At 40.2% G+C, this 20916-nt stretch overlaps 1 protein-coding gene across 2 annotated transcripts in view; it reads right to left on the bottom strand.

Annotated features, from left to right (window-relative positions):
* Positions 1 to 20916, bottom strand: part of EPG5 (ectopic P-granules 5 autophagy tethering factor) — a 128667-nt gene that overhangs the window by 43134 nt on the left and 64617 nt on the right. For both annotated transcript variants that reach the window (XM_015121861.3, XM_077975539.1), the window contains exons 22-27: positions 20522 to 20688; positions 19072 to 19284; positions 16536 to 16659; positions 12557 to 12701; positions 9280 to 9451; positions 7996 to 8158 (exon numbers count right to left, since the gene is read on the bottom strand). In XM_015121861.3, the coding sequence (XP_014977347.3) occupies positions 7996 to 8158; positions 9280 to 9451; positions 12557 to 12701; positions 16536 to 16659; positions 19072 to 19284; positions 20522 to 20688 (984 nt within the window). The remainder of the gene's footprint in view (positions 1 to 7995; positions 8159 to 9279; positions 9452 to 12556; positions 12702 to 16535; positions 16660 to 19071; positions 19285 to 20521; positions 20689 to 20916) is intronic.

Genomic DNA, 20916 nt, shown 5'->3' with positions numbered 1-20916 from the left:
AACATATAATGCTAACAATAATTTTTACTATTGGAGAAATGAAAGATTAAAAAAGAAATTACTTGCATTTAGCTAGATAATAAATCAATACAGGTATCTGAATTAAATTTGAAATATTTCAAATAACAGACCCATGTTTAATATCCTAAAATGTAAGTAGGACTATCTGCAGTCAGTCTTTTTGTTCAATACGTCACCAATACAGTTAGACTGGGACTACGCGTGTCACAGAATCCCCTGGCTGGCCTGGACAGAAAGCAGCCAAACAGGAAAAGAGAGAATCTGAGATGAGAAGGGAAGACACAGAATGAAGGGAGGTGCAAAGGAAAAGGATCCAAAGTCCACTTGGTTGGAAAAATGCAGAGACAGGACTAAACCTACTTTGTTACCCAAACTTTACAATTGCCATTCCACGTTGTAGAAACTACTAAAATAAAACCAGCTGGTTTAGGAAAGTTTAGACTCTCTCACAAAAAAAAAAAAAAAAAAATCCCCAAATTATTATTTTCTAGTCTACTTATTTTTGTTTATTGTTCCCACTACTGTTGAAAGTTTTCTTTTTTCACTGCAGTGAAGGTGAGAGCAATGGAATGACTATCAGTTCATAATTACAAGAAGTCGTAGACAATAGAACAAAGTAGCATGGTAGAAGCCCCTCCACTTGAGTCATTTTAAGTGGACACAGAAATTTAAAAGTTTCCTTGTCTAAATTTAAAAGTTGGACAAAGCATGTCCTTCAGTCAGTTTTTACAATAATGTGGGGCCCTCAGTGGGTCTTTTCCATCATTCATTTCTAGGAATGACCGAATTTTTCACATGATAATAAATCAATCCTGGGGCCAGCAAGCATACCCACAATACAAAAGTACATCAAAAGGAACCCAGTTATAAATCACCCCATTTCCCCAAGGAACATCAATGAATTCGTAGAGGCTACTACTGGGAAGAGAGAACACAGAAAGAAGCACGTTTCACTTCTCATAAAATATATTTGCCTCTGTATACCCAAAACAAGCTATACATAGCTCAAACGCTTGCAGATAGCTGGAAATTTCCAGGACATTCTTTCCCAGAAAAATTCTATTAAGGAATAAAATATTTTCATGATATAATTTGAACTCTTAATAAAGGAGTCATTAAAAATTATATTTAAAATCTGAAGTCATTTCCCGTAAAGCTAATTTTTAAAAACTGATCTAATCTAGAATGTTAAGATCACAAATTCTCTAATCACTGAAAAAAGAAGGCAATACTATTATATAGACTCAGAGAGAAAATGAAATGGTACCTATGTTCATTTACGTGAGATTTAACTGTCATGATCAGCTTACTCAGAATCACACTGCAAGTATGAAACAGCTGAAGCAAAATGACCTGGCAATACTGAATGGGAAAAGTAGGGGTCTTGAATTTAGACACATGCAGGCTTGAATCCTGATGGAGCTACTCACTAGCTATGTGACTTTGGCAAGTTTCACAGTGTCTCTGAACCTGTTTCTCTGAACTCATCCTCATTCTATGAAGATTAAGTTGGATAAGCTAGGTACAGTGCCTCACGTCTGTAATCCCAGCACTTTGGGAGGCCAAGGTGGGCGGATCACTTGAGGTCAGGAGGTCAAGACCAGCCTGGTCAACATGGTAAAAGTCCATCTCTACTAAAAATACAAAAATTAGCTGGGCATGGTGGTGTGCCCCTGTAGTCCCAGCTACTCGGAGAGAATCACTTGAACCTGGCAGGTAGAGGTTGCAGTGAGCCAAGACGGCACCCCTGCACTCCAGCCTGGGCGACAGAGTGAGACTTTACCTAAAAAAAAAAAAAAGATTAAGTTGGATAATAAAAGCAAAACACCTAGCATAATACCTGGGACATGGGAGTGCCCAAGCAAGTGACCAAAAGTACTGTGAACATGGCTGAGAAAACAGTGCAACCATCCTCACTGCTTCCCAAGACTGAATATTTGGGAGACATTTATATTAGAGTAAAAATGTACAGTAAGCAGTGTATAGTATTTAAGTTGAGTATTTAAGTACAGAAAGTATTAAGCTGTTTAAAAGCAAAGGTAAGCACAATCAAAGAATGAACTGTTAATTTTTAATAAGAAAAAGTTCCAATTTCCATGATGTCTGTCATGGCCAAATAATATCCACAAAATTCCAACATAGTTAAAATCAGGGAACTTACTTATGAAGGGCATAAATCTAGAGCTATTCATTCCTTCAAACACATCCATTTTGCAGCACTGACTGTATGAGGCACTGATGACATAAACATGAATAAGACAAAGTCCCTGACCTTATGTAACTCAAAATCTAGTAACAGCATAGAACTAAATCATAACACAAAACATAGAACTAATCATAACACATAACACAAAACAAAAACAATTAGGTTGTAACACAACCTAATGAGTGGTTTGTTACAAATAAGGATGCTTCCTTTCAGCAGAGGTGTACTAAAAAAATTAAAATAGGCTGGGCACGGTGGCTTACGCCTGTAATCCTAGCAATTTGGGAGGCCGAGATGGGTGGATCACCTGAGGTCAGCTGTTCAAGACCAGCCTGGCCAACATGGTGAAACCTCATCGCCACTAAAAATAAAAAAATTAGCTGGGCACGGTGGCACCTGCCTGTAATCCCAGCTACTCGGGAGGCTGAGGCAGGAGAATTGCTAGAACTCAGGAGGCAGAGGTTGCAGTGAATGCCACTGCACTCCAGCCTGGGTGACAAGAGCAAAACTCCATCTCAAAATAATAATAATAATAATAATAATATTAAAAACAAATAAAGATGGAAACCCTATTCCCAAAGAGTTCAGTCTGGCAGGACAAAACAGCAAGTGACTGCAACAGCATTTAGCCAAAAGCTGCAACGAAGGAAAGAACATCTCAATTTGACTGGAAGAGTCCGCAAAGACCTCAAGAAGAGGTTTGGCCTGAACTAAGTACTGAAGGCTGAGCCAGAAAGAGGTCAGAAACAGGTGGGAGAAGAACAAAAGCAGCATATGCGAAGAACAAAGGTATTCATGTGTATGTTGTGTTTAGAAAATGGAGAAAGTCTAAATGACTGAAAAGTAAAATGTCTGCGAAGTGGGGGACAGGATAAATGATGCTGCTAGAAGAAGACCAACAACAGATTATTAAGGGCGCTAAGGGCCATATTCCTTTTGATACTGCCAAGTAAGTACGGGTTTTTAGCCTGGAAATGTGATCAGATCTGTTTCAAAAGATGAGTAATGAGAGAATGGAAAACAGACTAGGCAGGGAGAGAGATATAGAGAGGAAATCTAATTAATGCAATAGGTCAAGGGAGAAGCGAGGTATGCCTACCATGGAGAAATGGCAACAGAAACACAGAGAAGAGAATGTCAGAGGCTTCAGAAAGCTATTTCAGAGGCGGAACCAATATGGAAGCAACTACGGAAAATACGGGAATGAAGTAGGGTAGAGTAACTGGAAGAGATGATATTGATGCCTAAGTTTCTATCTGGGGAGATCAGCTATGTGAAATTATAGGAAGAGATTTGGAAGGTAAAGATGAGATTAATTTGAGAAATATGGAGTTTGAGGTATTTGTGGGACATTCGGTTAGAATGAGGCAGGTGGAAATCTAGATTTGGAACTCAAGAGAGAATTCTGGACTAGAGAAACAGAACAGGATTATCAACATATGAGTAAATGGTTCTTTTGTTCTTTTTCGAACTATTCTGAGATCTACTGGAGTTAAAAACTCTCCAGAAAAAAAATTTACATACACTTTCACGAACTTCACCAATTCTCTAAAGACCATTCACAGACCCCAGATTAACAACTCCAGCACAGACAGTAGGCAAAAGATGATGTCATATGAAGAAGAGAATCAGGATAACTAGCAATCTAAGAGTTTGAGTTGAGGAAGAAGAAACCCTGGAAACTGAGAAGTGGTTAGAGATTCAGAGGGAAGAGATGAGACTACATAAAGTTCAGTATCACAATAGGAAAATGTTAAAAGGAATCAAAACTACTGGACATAGCCATGAGGTGGTCACTGGACACATCTATATAGAGGGCTACAGTTTTATGTATAAAAATAACACAATCTACTTTTTGCAGGACATAATCTCTCCCAATGACAGTTTCATGATGAGTCATAAACACTGAGAACTCACCCTCTCTATGCTCCATTAACACCTCTTTTTCCAAAACTAAAGTCATCTATAACCAAAATTATCCATTTGGGTAATGGATGGCTTCATATTTAAGTATAATCTTTGGCCAAAAATCAGAGCAAAACAATCAACTTGCATAGATAATGCTCCAACTTCATAGCAGGTAGTTTCAGCTTTCCTCTGTCTTGCCCTTTGCCATTAATGCGTAACAAAACAGATTTTTATCTTCAAGTCCTCTAAGTATCAACCGGCAAATACTGCCTGGGATAGCCTCAACTAGCAACGACAGTATTATATAACTTTCAAGCTTATTTAAGTCTCAGCCTATAAAAGTTGCTCACTGTCTTCACGTTTTTAATTGCCCTGGCACATCTGCATGTCAGGCAAAACATTGACTGCAGTCGATACTATTATTGATACTGAACTTCTAGGAGCCATCCGTGGGGGATTTCAAGCTTGGAGAACTTCCCAAGTGAGGCTAAAAGTCAGGGCACTAACCAAACAAGTGAGGCCAGCAGAAAATTAAAACCTGCTTTAAGAAAACTTAAATATTTCCAATGAGGTTAGGCCCACAAAATACAGCTATTTTTTCAAATTCTTTAAGCTTCTGCAAAATCTCCTTTTTTCCCTCTGTCCTTCATTACTTTTCCCCCTTCTTTCTTCAAGCTATATTAGCAATTACCAATTTTTCTTTCTTTTCTTGAGATAAGGTCTCACTCTGTTGCCCAGGTTGGAGTGCAGTGGCACAATCACAGCTCACTGCAGCCTTGACCTCCTGTGGTTAAGTGATCCTCCTGCCTCAGCCACCCAAGTAGCTTGGACCACAGGTGTGCGCCACCATGCCTGGCTAATTTTTGTATAATATTTTTTGTAGAGACAGAGTTTCTCCATGTTGCCCAGGCTGCTGAACTCCTGAGCTCAAGCAATTTCCCCACCTTGACCACCCAAAGTGCTAGGATTACAGGTGTGAGCCACCACGCTCAGCCCAAATTTTTTTTTTAAGGAAAGAAAGCACAAGAACTTTGGTATGTTTGTAAAAACATCTAAGCCATGTTCACATCAGTCCTTATCATAAATCATCTTTTCTCTGACCTCCCTCCAATCAAAATCACCTAGAAGACATTTTAGAAAAGGTGTGTCTTTTTATTTCAGAATTAACAAAGCAAAAGATTATGTTTAAAATCTCAATTCAAGGGTTCAGACAAATAATATAATACTATGATCCCTTTTTCTGTAAAGGAAAAGACAATTCACTGGTAGGTTTAGAGTTTCAGCTCCCTGGCTTGCCTGGTGGTATTTTCCACTGCGAGACCCAGAGAGCTAACAGGAGGTTAGGACAAGAGGCCTGTTCTTTAGCTGAGGCAGTAAATACTTACAATTCTTCACAGAGCAAGCCATCAGCCAGAACTGGAAAAACATTTCTTTATCGTTATCTCACTTGTCGCTTATACAAATGCATTTTAGGCCGGGCGCGGTGGCTCAAGCCTGTAATCCCAGCACTTTGGGAGGCCGAGGCGGGTGGATCACGAGGTCAGGAGATCGAGACCATCCTGGCTAACACGGTGAAACCCCGTCTCTACTAAAAATACAAAAAAAATTAGCCGGGCGCGGTGGCGGGTGCCTGTAGTCCCAGCTACTCGGAGGCTGAGGCAGGAGAATGGCGTGAACCCGGGAGGCAGAGCTTGCAGTGAGCTGAGATCGCGCCACTGCACTCCAGCCTGGGTGACACAGCGAGACTCCGTCTCAAAAAAAAAAAAAAAAAAATGCATTTTAGAATTCTCTTCTCTATATAAAATTAACAGTCTGGTAAAGATATGTAGTTTTAAAATACAGAAAAACACAAATTGGTGAAGACATCCCTTTTTTTATTAAAACTGGATACATTTTCAGTTTTTTCCTCACTAACTCAAACTCCACCGTAAATTGGCAAACTTTTCTCCCAGTTTTACTACTTCAGCAAGTGATTGTTTCTTAAATATTTCTACCTTGGTCTTACTACAACAGCATTAGTAACTGGGAAAAAAATACACCAAAAGAAAACTAACTGTATAAAGCACCTGGCCAAAGATAACTCAATGTTTAGGAGTCGCACATATTTACAATAATATACAGGAAAATAAGTTGGACACATCCTAACTTTTAGGTCAAATTTCTGAACTTTAGACACATACAACTATGTTGAAAAATCAGAGATACATTTTGAAAGTAATGAAAAATACAATACATACAAAAGATTATTTCAGAGAAGACATTTTGTAGAAAAGAGTCTCCCAAGGAAATTGATGGAGACATTGGAATAGTTACAATGAAAATTAGCAAAAAATGAAGGGAAATTTCTGAAAGACAAACAAGAGAGAATAAAATAAATTTTCTCCAATTTCCAAAAGCTAACAAAAAAGAATCATTCGTGTGTAGACTTAGATTTAGACCATAGGCAGTGCTCATCTCCAAGCATTTATCTTTCAGCTTAGGGAATACTGACTTCATTCGAAGGAGGAATACAGAGCGGTGATTAATGAACACAGGCTGGCCAGGTGCGGTGGCTCAGGCCTGCAATGCCAGGACTTTGGGAGTCCGAGACAGGCAGATTGCTTGAGCCCAGTAGTTTGAGACCAGCCCAGCCTGGGCAATATGGCAAAATCCCATCTCTACTAAAAAACTCCATCTCTACTTTAAAAAGAGCACTGGCTCTGGAGCCGGACTGTCTGGGCCTTTCTGGCTCTGCCACTTACCGGCTATGGCACTTTAGGTGCACAACTTAATTAACTTGTCTGTGACTCTACTTCCTTACCTGAGAAAAGAAGATAATATGATAATGGCCACCTCACAGAGTTGTTGTAAGGATAAAATAACTTATTTAAAGTGTTTAGACAGGGCCTGGCATAAAGTAAATGCTATGACATGCTAACTTCAGCTAAGCTTCCATCATGAAGTCCATACGATATCGCAGATCCAAATTCTGCCTATGTTCCAGTGCAAGAAGGTAACTCTGAGAGGCAGTTCAAGTTTCAGTCACGTTGTTGCATGTCTCTCCTCTTGCCTGTCAGCAAGCTCCACCCGACTAATTTGCTTCCCACATTCATCTTCAGGGGTTCCCTGCCATGTGCAGCAGACAGCCAGAGCTCCCAATGATGGTGCACACCAACCTTTCCAACGTGAATCCCACCACCACCTCAAAACACTTGGAACAGGCTGACCTAGCCACTGACCCCTAAATGACATCAGGGCCACCCCACTTCCACATTCCTTCTAACTGCATCATCACCAAAGTCTTTTAAGAATCAGTTGAGGCCAGGCACGGTGGCTCATGCCTGTAATCCCAGCACTTTGGGAGGCCGAGGCGGGCGGATCACCAGGTCAGGAGTTTGAGACCAGCCCAACCAATGTAGTAAAACCCCATCTCTACTAAAAATACAAAAACTAGCCCGGCCTCGTGGCATGTGCCTGTAATCCCAGCTACTCGGGAGGCTGGGGCAGGAGAATCACTTGAACCCAGGAAGCAGAGGTTGCAGCGAGCCAAGATCGCGCCACTGCACTCCAGCCTGGGGACTGCATTTCAAAAAAAAAAACAAAACAATAAAAGGAATCAGTTGAAGCCCCTCTCTCTAGGAATCTTCTCGATGATTCTGATTTTTTTTGAATTCCTATTTGAATATCTGTCTTATAGGACTCATCTGGTATCTACAGAAATATGTGATTAACTCTATGAGTGTTTTCATACGCACCAAAACTAGTAAATGTTTGGGACACCGACAGTGTGCCATATATGTCTTTCAATCTTCCTCAGTGATATGCCAACATTACGGACTCAATTAAAATTCTCTAAATTCTGAAGAAATGTAAACACTTACTTGAACTGTGACAACTGCAGCTCCTTGGCATTTCTTACCACTGCTGCCTCTGCACTCCAAATGCAATGTGGTCTGTTCTTCACGATTCACATACTGCTTTGGCATTGTGTCCAACAGCTCACCATCCAGAGCAACCTGCTGAGATTCCCGAAGAGCTGCGTTTCTGAAAAACATCATCAGGAGGTAAAAGAAAGTCTTAGGAAAAGTTATATGATAAGTGATAAAGGCTTCCAGTTACCCACAGCCAGCATTATAGTGCAGCAAAATACGCATATACCATAGTAACAGAGGACCAAATGTTGTGAGCCAAGACTTACCCAAATCATTCCCCTGGCAGAGAGGCTAAAGAGAAAGCTAAGAAATGAAAGAAAAGCCTATAGAAAAGTGAGACAACTTTATAGCCACAAACAAAGCTTCATTTAGAATCCATGTTATACCAACAGACCCTACAAGAACAAATGAGAATTCTATCCTAGCTTAATCATCCCCAAGGGGTGCCTTAATTGTAAGTACCAATGACTTCTTAGGTATTAGCAACTCAAAATGAAATGTCAAAGACCAAGAAAGCAGCTAATGGCATACATGGGGTGTCAAAACTGGTCTAACCGTATGTATCATTACATTAATGGGCAGGTGCTTATATGTGCACTCAACACACACTCAACAAATGCCTGGACCAAAAACAGCCAAGGAAAAAAATACCAATAAGAAACTGATTCACATAGGATTTGTAAAAGTGAGGCTCACTTACTGTTAATGAAACAGACTTACTCCACATATGCTCCTTCTCACAAGATCTCAAGTTAGATCAAAACCTTAAACTGTTGATCATTTTGTATCCACCATGTGAACTCAAAATACTTAATAACTTTTCCACACTTCAATCAATGTTTATGTCAATTTCTTAAAGAATATGGAGAGGTAAAGAGTACAGCAATGAGAAAAGAAAGGAACTCTCACTTCGCACCTTTCCAACACCATCTTTCCAATATCAGAAGATCTCTTCATGAGAAGCATAAGAAAATCTTAGCCGGCACTGCTGATGCTCAGAAATGCGACCACAGGAAACGAGAAATTGATAGTTGGTGAGAGTACCACATAATTTTGATGTGAAATTATAAGACTTGTCACAACTTGGTTAACCAAGTGAACCATCTGGGCCAGCCTGGGCAAACTATCCTCATGGTAAAAATGCTGACGAGGAAGCCACTCCAGGTAGCAAATCATCCAGACTGTCAAAGCCACCAGCATGGGAACATGATCCTTGAGGCTGCACGGTCTTACCTGGCCTGCTGTTGCAACAGATTCAGGTCTGTGCACACCAGCTGGGTGGCGTCCTTCTGACTCAATAGCACAGCGGAGGAAATAACTGGCACAGGAGGCTTCACTGGGTACAGAACAAGGGGAGGCTGGGGAGCCTCATGCTTCCGCAAGTTACTTAAAACTCTTTCTTTAGCTGAAAGAAAATTAAGTCATATATACTGAGCAATCAGATGAATTAGCAGGAGATCAGAAGCATGTGGTACAATTCAGCAGCATTCCTATCCTCAAAAAGTTTACAGTCTTACGATAGTTAAAGAGTTAAAGCTCATGATCTTAAATTATTACCCTAGACAGGCCTTGCATGACACGCTAAGAAGTTTGAACTTGATATTAGTGTAAAGCTACTATCTAGTGCCTTACACTAATATCAGGTGGATCTCGTGAACAGCTCTATGCAAGCTTGAGTCAGATGGTAGCTATCATCTGAATAATGGTTTAAGTGAATGGAGTAGGTCTGGAGGCAGGTAACCTAGTTAAGGTTTTTTTGTTTTTTTTGTTTTTTTTGAGACGGAGTCTCGCTGTGTCGCCCAGGCTGGAGTGCAGTGGCCGGATCTCAGCTCACTGCAAGCTCCGCCTCCCGGGTTTACACCATTCTCCTGCCTCAGCCTCCTGAGTAGCTGGGACTACAGGTGCCCGCCACCTCGCCCGGCTAGTTTTTTGTATTTTTTAGTAGAGACGAGGTTTCACCGTGTTAGCCAGGATGGTCTCGATCTCCTGACCTCGTGATCCGCCCGTCTCGGCCTCCCAAAGTGCTGGGATTACAGGCTTGAGCCACCGCGCCCGGCCTAGTTAAGGTTTTAATGCCATCATCCAGAGTTCAGAGGAACTGAAGAAAAAGGAATAAGCATTATGGAATATAGCTGAGTTAAAAATCTGAAATCAGGTCAAGGTTTGAACAGGAGGACTGGATGCAGTAAGAGATAAAATGAATGAAGACATATGCATAAGTTCCTTCAGCACTTCTATTTATGCAGTCATATAGTCCATCAGTCATTTACTTATTCATTCACTCAATAAATGATTTACGGAGTCCAAATAAGCAATCCACTGCCACACACACACACACACACACACACAAAGGTGAACCTCTACCATGCAACTTTGCCCTAGATTACACATGATCTCATACTGTTTAATCAAATTCAAATGTTTGATACTTCTAAACTTAATACAGAGCTGAATACACAGTAGATATCCAATAGATTCCTATCTTCCCTTCCTCTCCCTTTACCACACTATACACATACCACACAGCAGGTGGGGACTGAATAACATGAAGAAAAATGCTGCTACCTACCCAATTCTTTTCAATAGCAAGAAACAGAGGAGGGCAGTGGTCAAGGGAATTTCAAGTCAATAAGTCAAGTCAACAAGTACTTAAGGGACTACTATGAATTTCCGATTACATTCCAGATGTAACATTCCATTTTCTATTCTTGTTGAGAAAAATTAAAGAAAAATTAATAGCCATGACTTTACTTGGCATAAGGAGACTTGTATTGTTTGTACCCCAAACAGATGGAATTCAACATTTCAAATAGGTCAAGTACAGCACTATCCCTTATAGCTGGTGTTTTTCCACTAGAACTAATCACTGTTTGCACAGATGTAACCAAGTTAGGTATTCATCACTGGATAAGACTTGTGACTATGTATGTTAAAGTTCCTTTCAAGCAACATAAGAGGCCACGATGCTAAAGGAAAACTGGGGGCTCTTTCAAACCCAATATAAGTTACCGTAAAAGAAAAACCAGGGATATTTTAAAAACAAACAAACAAAAACATCTAAATTCATATTTAATAGGAATCACCACTCTGGACCATGACTGACAAAAATATTGAAGCCAATAAAACAAATTTAGTTTAAGAAAAAGGGTGCTAGTGAAATTTTTCCTACAACCAATCACACCACAAATTCAATCATTTGATATAATCATCAACTAACCTCTTACATCTGAGAAAAACCTGAAACTCACTATTTAGAAGTCTAGGCCCTAATTTTGTTTAGAAGTACAAGGTATAGTGATCACCAGACACAAGAGGTAGAATACTGAGTGGTGAACAACAGGTCTCTGGAATCAGACGGCTCTGCCCAATAACCAGCTATTGGTGGTTAGTGGCCCATGCGGGCAGGTCACCTAACCAGCTTACAAATTGGGTTTCTTATCTGCTCAATAGGGATAACCTCACAACATAGGGTTTTTGTGAGGACTGAGTTAGTGCATATAAAGCACTGAGACACTGCTTGGAACAAACTAAGGGCTTCATAAATTACTAACTCCAGCGAAAACAATTCGTCTTTTAGGGCAGTGTTCAGGCAACACAGCAACACTACAAATGGAAGGGCATGAACAGAAATCATTTAATAGTTTCCAGATCTATTCACATATTTCTTCCTCTTCTTTAACAAACTTTCAGGAATAGAAAAATGAGAATCTATGTTGCTGGCTTGAGGGCAATTTTCATCCCTTCCTCTATATATACCTTTCTATATCATTTAATTTTTCAAATTAATATATATAACTTTTATAATCAGAAAAACATATTATTGCTTCAAGAAAAAAAATGCAGGGAGAGGAAATGTTGGAAGGAAAAATTTTAGAGCCTTTGAAGAGACCAGCCAGCACCATTTTACAGATGAATGGCGTGAAGTCCAGAGAAGTTCTTATTTCTCTCTCTTCATACAACTAACGCATTTTGGTTGGTGGCAAGCTGGAATAAGAAGGTATTTTCCATTTCTCTGGATCACCTCAGTGTCTTATTACACTATATATTGTAATATTTTGGTCGACAATTGAATTTATATGTCCTATATTTTTGAAATATAGTCAGTAATTAAAACAGGTTACCCCAAATATCAGCAACTTTAAATGGGTTTTTGTGGCCTGATAGAAAACTAACTGGTAATTTATACCACTCTTTCTCTAGAAAAATGTGCTGGGAGAAACAAGTAACTTAGAAACTTCAGGCATCTGATTCATTTGTAAGGTAAGAGTTCCAGGTACAGAGGAAAAGAGTTTATAAAAGAAAAAAACAGACTTCTGATTTTTAAAACTGCAAAGTAATTACATTTACAGTTGCACTTTACACCACTGTGTAAGTAAACTGAAATCTCTTTTTAAAGCATCGGAGGAAAAATGAACACTGGAGGAATAAAGTATGTCAGCCTCAACCTTCAATGGCTCTGATTCAATTATTCATTCACTCATTCGAAGCGGTGGGTGCTCCCAGGACCCACCCAGCAAAGGATCAGTGAAGTCCAGCTGCACGGCCGAACTACAGGGTGTGGAATGGGACTCAAGCTTGGCCTGTGTCCACAGACCAACAGTCTCCTGAAACTCATGGTAGATGCGCTCCATGTTCAAATACTCCATCCACAGATCCTGAAACAGAACGACAGTATTTTAACTCTGACAGACAAGTCATAGATTCACATATAAAACTATATATTTAATTATAAAGTGAACCAGTAAGTTTCAACATGAAGTGGTCTACTCCAAGTCCTCCAGCATTAGGATAAATTGCCATTAAAATGACCACTCTAACAATCTCTGCAGTAGCTATAAAACTTTTTCGTGTATCATGATTAGAAAAAGTTTTAACAGCCCTATATGTATATTTAAAAATTATACACATACATTATAAAGCTAATACATTACGTATACTATAAGACATAGGTAAAAAATAGCAAATGTTAAAGAGATAAAAAATAAAATGTTAAAAAATAATCAAATCTGAATTAGATCAAGACACTAAATCCAACTATCAATTTACAGTGAGCACAGGGGACAGAAAAACATGTTAAACTACACCATGAAGATACAGTTAGTAAAATCCATATGTTGGGGAGCCTCTATGGACAAACGACTCAGTTTCTTCAACAAATAAATTGCAAGAAAAAGTAAAGGGATAAGGGAAGGACTTGTACATTAAACAGATTTTTAAGACATATCAACCAATCACAACATGTGAATCCTGATTCAAACTATGAAAATAAAAATAAAACTTTTATGACATTTATGAGAAAGGTGGAAACTTGAATATTGACTAAATATTTGGTATAAAAAATTATTTCTAATATGTTTAGGTATGCTATTAGGTTATGTCATTTTTTATCCCTATCTTTTAAAATCTTCATGTATCAACTGCTCTCTGGGATTACCGCCAAGATAAAATGGAAGAGGAAGTGGATGCGCTATAGATGAAACTAGACACATGGCATATGCGGGGAGGGGGAGAAAGGCATGCCCATTATACTGGTCTCCCTATTTTCCTATACGATGGAATTTTTTCATAATAACAGGTGTCACATAAGTAAACAAATAAAATGAGAAAACAATAAATATAGCAGCTCTAGTATCCTCCCCCTACACTCCCGTGGGCTGTCTTACCTATTTCGAATTATATATATTTCACTTTAGTGATCACTACGCATTAGAATGGGGGACTGCCTTTAACAACAACAAAAAGTCAAATTATCAATGAACTTCAAATAGTAACAGCAAGTGAGCAAATAGGGACTATGGGTTTGTGGACCATGATTTTTTTTTTTTGATTTTAAGTGCTCTAAAGGCACAAGGATCCCTCTAAACCAAAAAATGTCCCTGGCTTCTCCATAAGCACACTGCTGTGAAGTCCCAAATCATTATTTCCAAACCAACCCCACAGCGCAAGGCATTCCAGACTCAGAGGAGGAGCTCCAATGTAATCCCAATCACAGTCCTGAATTCTACATGCAGCTGACTGTTCAATGTGCTGGGTCAGATCCTCCTATTGTATACACGCTCCTTTAAATAGGGCCACTCTGTCACTTTCTCTGTCTCTATGCTAAGGAACTGTTAACAGAGGCTAATGATCAGAGCAAATACTAGGAATTAACGATGGGTAAACAGAGATGTCTTAGAAACCAAAAAAATACAAAAGAACCCTGAGCTTGAATTACAGATCAAGAAATTATACATCAAGCGCCAAGCAAAGGCTGAATTAAAAAGAAAAAGAGGGAGAAAGAAATCAATTAGTTCTGTTGATGCTGAGGAACCAGGATAAATCTCAGAGAACCAAGAAAGCAATGGCTAATTTTTAAAAACACTGACCAAGTACCTACCATGTACAAAGCTTTGGATATGGATGAGGGATGTCAAGTATAAAAAGATGAGGATGGAACTGCACTCAAAGGATGTCAGGACATCATGGTCTCATGTGTATTTTTCCTGTTTCTCTGGCTCTATATTCTCAGTCTTATTTCTCTGTGCCTTAAATGCTGTTATTTCTCAGGGTTCCATCTTCAGTCCCCTTCTTAATCTACGTATTCTCTTACCACTAAATCCACATATCCAACTTTGCCTCATTCCTGAATTCTAGATCTGTATCTCCCCTTCTGACCAACTCCTTGATAGAGAGCTCTTGTTGAAGCCCCTCTGGTACCCGCTTTTCCAGGGTTTATCTCTGGGGGCCAAAGTTAGAAATTTGGAAGTCTTTAGGTATCTGATTCTTCCTCGATATATTCTTAATTCATCTATTCATTAATAACTGCTGCTATTTCAATAGCTTTCCAAACGAAGACTTCAAAATACAAGCCAAATTCTTTCGAAACATATACATGGTCCTTAGGGATTTCACTCCTACTCACCTCTCTGGTTTCATCTGCCCCGCCTCAGGTGCTTTGCCCTACCCTGCACCTTTCTGAACATGCCCTACTCTCTCTCACCTGCTATGTCCTACTCTCTCTCACCTGCTATGTCTCTGCACACACTGGTCTTTCTGCCCGTTAACATCCTCTCTGCCACTCCCTAACACCATGCCTTTCCTTTCCATCTGCCCAACTCCCATTTGTCCTTCAGGGGTCAGCTCAAAGGTCACCACTCCAGGCCCAATCCAAATGAGGGGTTATTCCTCTACGTTCCCATAGTACCATGTGCATTCCACTCTCCTAATTTTTTTTTTTTTAAGATGGCGTCTCTCTCTGTTACCCAGGCTGGAGTGCAGTGGCGCGATCTCAGCTCACTGCAACCTCTACCTCCCAGGTTCAAGTGATTATCCTGCCTCAGTCTCCTGAGTTGATGGGATTACAGGTGCCCACGACCACGCCCAGCTAATTTTCTGTATTTTTTAGTACAGACGGGGTTTCGCCATGTTGGCCAGGCTGGCCTTGAACTCCTGACCTCAGGTGATCCACCCGCCTCGGCCTCCCAAAGTGTTGGGATTACAGGTGTAAGCCACGCACCGGGCCCATAATCTTGATCACAAAATGTAATAACTGTTTGTTTAGTCTCCTGTTTGCCAATAAGCTCTTTGGAGGCAGGGAATGTATCAGATTTCTTTTTGTATCTTTGGTACCTAGCACTTAGAAGACACTCAATAAATACAGAAGAAAAGGAAAGCAAGAAGAAAGGCAAGGAATGAAGGAAAGAAAACAAGAAAAAGACACCTACTGGAGATAAAATATACACATGATATGAAAGTAGGAGCGTTTAAGGATCCAAATGAAAGTGTTTCAACTCTTAGAGGTTCCTAAATCCCATCCTGGTGCTGGGTCAATGCTCAAAAGACTGCAACCCTAGAAAAAAAAGAACTAGAACAGAAGAGAATTGTCTTCTCCAACCCTTTTTCCCTGTCCCCAAGAAGGCTAGAGAAGCTTAGAGAAAACTGAGATTACAAGTGTTGGCCTGAAAAAGGGTCACAGACATCTTTGAGTGCCTGGGAGAGAACAGCTTAGGACATATGAAGACTGAAATCAAGTGGTTCCAGAAGAGCAACCAGAACTGTGACAAGGACAAGTAAGCACCTCCAAAGCCAAACAAAGGTGAGCTCCTGATCTCCTCCATGCAACTAACCTCCTACATCACATATGGATGCTTACAAATTCTTACAAATTTTTACACTGCATATAAGAACGGGAGTAGAGATAATTGCTTAAAGGTGTTTAGCTGCTAAGAACTTCCAATTTTAAAATATACACAGTCAGAGGAAGGTTATGTTTATGACGTTGTAAAAAGCTCTAAACAAGCTTCGAGCCTTCAAGTAGAAGGCACGGTGTGGCTGGAGATTCAAAAGGGAGTATTCCCTCCATATAATCACTTAGATACTGACAAAACTCATAGAAACAATGACCATCTGAGTGACTATCCATTTTCTTATCAATAAATTTTTTTATTATTATGAATATGACCAGTTCAAATTACATTCGGATATGCTAAAAAAGAGTGCTATAGTTTCACCTGCTGATTCTGCATCACTTTTGCTAGCCTGTGAATATCATAATGCTTTGGTAGAGAAGGGATATAGGTATCTCCTTTTTGAAAATTCTCATCTTCTAGCCATAATATATATACATTGAAGAGCCTAAAAGATAAAAACATAATTATATGAAACATAAAAAGATGAGCATGCAAATGAAGTTTCTTTACATCTCTAGGAACACTGGCACCCCTACGTAAGAGTAAAGAAAGCCCATAATACAGAAAATGTGGCCAACAACCACCACGGCTCCCAGGGAACTCCTGGTTCAGCAGGGGAGGCATGTTACAGATCATTCAAATATGATGCGATAATTGCTAAAACAAAAGGTATGAAGAAGGGGCTCTGACAACCATTCTTTAAAGTAGATTTAAATACAGTACACAGAAAAAAATAACTGGAAAAGGTGATTTTTACCACAGACCTGGGATCTGAATTTGGAGCTTTTCTTTCCTGAGCAATTCAGTCAGTTATTTTTGCTTGGAAAATAAAAACATTTTCAGAGAAAATATTAAGAGCTATTTTAAACTTATGCATTGTAGGAATTTTCCAGCTTTAGGCTCAAGAACCATCTCCCACCTCAAAGAATCACAAATAAATATCATAGCATGTGTGTATGCCCCTCTCATCAAGATGGAATAAAATAAAATCAGACTTAAAAAAATAAAAGTTCTGGCTGGGCACAGTGGCCTGTAATTCCAGTACCTTTGAAGGCTGAGGCGGGCAGATCACAAGGTCAGGAGTTCGAGATAAGCCTGACTAACATGGTGAAATTCTCGTCTCTACTAAAAATACAAAAATGAGCCAGACATGGTGGTGCACGCCTGTAATCCCAGCTACTCAGGAGGCTGAGACAGGAGAATCACTTGAATCTGGGAGGCAGAGGTTGCAGTGAGCCGAGATTGCGCCACTGCACTTCAGCCTGGGTGACACAGCAAAACCCTGCCTCAAAAAAAGTTCCAAGTTTCCAGTAAAAACCTTTTTAAAAATATGATACTTCCTTCATTTTTAATTTGTTTTGTTTTTACCAGCAGTACTAGAAAAATAGTCGGCAAACACACAAATTACTGGGTGGGGGACTGGGAGGTGGCCTGGCCTGACTTTACTCAATAAAGTGGAAAATTACCTCCTTTACCTCTGCAACAGCCAGTCTAGGAACAGAGACAAGGACAGGGCTTTGGGGTTCTTACAGGGAAGAGGTTGCTAGGTAGTTCTCTCCTCCAGTTTCTGACTCAGTGAAATAGATGGCCACTTTATGAACACATACCAGGAAGGGGAACATAACAGAGGCAGAAGGGAATATCTAACACTTTCTTGGCTTATCTAAAATGTTCACAGAGAAAGCCTTCCACTGCTTAAGGCTAGTTAAAAAGAAGTTCTCCTTCAACAAGCAACATAAGGGGAGAAATCATTCTGGAGGCTGAGAGAGAGCCCTAAAAGGTTGAGGGCAAGTAAACCTGAGGCCTTAGTGCTAGTTGAAATGGGGGCCTCATCGAGCTATTGGGTATTCAGGATTAATTCTTAAGAGCCATTTTTATTAAGTTTTATTTGTAAGACTAGTATTTGGTTTATATCAAACTTATAAATGAAAGATGAAGGAATAGTGTAAAAGGAATCCAAACCTATCTTCAGAGTTCTTAACCTTTTACAGGAAGCAAATATTGTACCCTGATTTTATAGGGCACATATTTTTGGGAGATTACTAGACCCCTCATCCTAGGTGGATCCCTGAATCTGGTGGAGGATGAACCAACTAAAAGAGCCCTGCCTCGGTCATTTGTTTCTTTTGAAGAGTTATTCTAGGCTACGTGTGGTGGCACACACCTGCAGTCTCAACTGTTCAGGAGGATCACTTGGGCCCAGGAGTTTGGGGCTGAGGTGCACTATGATCGTCTCACTATAATTGTGCCTATGAATAGCCACTGCACTCCAGCCTGGGCAACATAGTGAGACACTCCTTCTTAGAAAAAGAACTATTCTAGCAAGGTTTTTTTGAAACACAGTCTCACTCTGTTGCCCGGGCTGGAGTGCAGTGGCATGATTATGGTTCATTGCAGCCTTGACCTTCTGGGCTTAAGGGATCCTCCCATCTCAGCCTCCCAAGTAGCTGGGACCACAGGTGCATGCCACCAGGCTTGGCTAATTTTTTTTTTTTTTTTTTTTTTTGTAGAGATACGGTCTCACTATGTTGCCCAGGCTGTCTAGTAGGCTTTAATCGTTGCTTACCTGCTATGATAAAATTTGGTTTATTTCTATTTTTACACAAAGAAGTAGAAGAGGATTTATCACTCAGACTACAGGCACTCGACACAAGTACATCCAAACTGTTGATTCAGTTCGCTTGAGGAACATAAAAGAGAAACATTTCAAGATGCAAATCTATGTCAAAGCCACCTTCCATACTCAATCAAACCATGTTAAGAGAATAACATCCAGCAGTTTGTAACACAGTTAACTGCTCCAGCATAGTACCTGTGCTGCAGACAACAATGTAAGAGGCTAAATAACCATACTCACCTCACCAGCTCCTTGTGCAGTTCTGGTGAAGTCAGGTAACCAGGGGTGCTCTCTGGCAGCCCTTCACTGCCCTCTGCTGGAACACGGAGGGCCTTGCTTGCAGCATGGTGGAAGTCAGCCACCTCGGTCAAACGTCTCTTCATTTCTTTCAACAAACTGATATGAGCAGGACTTTGAAAAAACCTTCTTCCAATACAACCATCTATGGGTAACCTTAAAAAAAACGCAAGCACAGATCTATAACCTTTCAACACAAGATGTACTTTCTGTATGGCATAAAATAGCAGTCAATTAGCAAGGCAATTTACTGTGATTGTGGATATACACCATTAAATTAATACCTATTATTTCTACCTCAAAGATTATTTTGATGGTCCAACAAGATGGTGTATATGAAAGCAGTTTTACAAAGTGTGAAATGCTACACAAATTTAAGACATCATCACTATTTAGAGGTACAGCATAGATAAAGATGTTCTCTATTCTTGAAGAACTTGCAATCTGGCAAAAACAAAATTAGAAGTGACTAAGAATCTATCTAACTTTTTATCTATCTATCTATTTATACACACACACACACGCACACACATATATATAGATAGATACTTTTTTTTTTGAGACAGAGTCTCGCTCTGTCGCCCAGGCTGGAGTGCGGTGGCAAAATCTTGGCTCACTGCAACCTCCATCTCCAGAGTTCAAGCGACTCTCCTGCCTCAGCCTCCCAAGTAGCTGGGATTACAGGCACGTGCCGCTGCGCTGGGCTAATTTTTCTATTTTTAGTAGAGATGGGGTTTCACCATGTTGACCAGGCTTGTCTTTAACTTCCGACCTCAAGTGATCCTCCCACCTTGGTCTCCCAAACTGCTGGAATTATAGGCTTGAGCCACCATGCCCAGTCAATATCTATATATTTCAAATGAGTGAGTTAAGGGAATGAGGAATTGAGGCAGGAGCTAGAGAGCAATGGTTGGTAATAGTGGATGTCTCTGGCTGGGTGGAGTATCTTCATATGAATCCCATGAAAATGCTAAATATTCCCAAGTACAACCCATAGGTGACAGACACAGACTGGCCTTTGTTCACACCTGCACCACTCATCACAAGGTCCCCTCCCACAAGCCCATGACGGTCACACAGGCAGCCAAGGTTTGAGACCGTTGTTGTCCCTTTGTATCTCCAGAAGTTCTGTGTGAAACCTTGCCCAATCCCAGGGTGTTGTCTTCACTACACTGGTCATGGAAGATGGTAAAGAGAAGCTGCCACAAGACACCACCAACTCAAAAAAGATCCAGTCTAATAAATGTCAAACATAGAGACAGACAAAGAGTCCTCGCCAGAGATCACCAAAGAATGATTCCAACTCACACTCCACAGTCTAAGAACACATAGAAAGAGAGCAGTGAAAAGGCAGAAATGGACTCACAGAAACCTACAATACTGGGCACCATACCCATACTGTGGTCCTGGGCGGTGAAGATACAGAAGGAAGAACTTCTGCCAAATGAGTGGCAGGAGAGGGTGATCAGAAGGCGTGACCAGAGCCTGGTGGGCCCAGCGATAAATCAGCAACCTCTGGAGGGATGGCACGATGGGGAGCTTCAGCTGGGTCTGGGCTTTCTACAAAAAAGGAAGGGCTCTGAGTAACCACAAAATGAACATAAATGCAAATAGTTAACTCTTTCTAAGTGATCCAAATGAAACACCAAACATTCTGTTTTCAATTCAATAATATATTTTTTAAAAATCATATGAAACTCACCTCTCCAATCCACTAGTTAACATTTTAACCTCCTTGGTAGCAAGACATGTAGGGCAGCTTTTTTTCTGTCAAAACACTTCACAGAC

This window comes from Macaca mulatta, chromosome 18 (genome assembly GCF_049350105.2).
Source record: "Macaca mulatta isolate MMU2019108-1 chromosome 18, T2T-MMU8v2.0, whole genome shotgun sequence".
NCBI classification, from domain to species: Eukaryota; Metazoa; Chordata; class Mammalia; order Primates; family Cercopithecidae; genus Macaca; species Macaca mulatta.
This window is presented reverse-complemented; position numbering and strand designations above follow the sequence as displayed.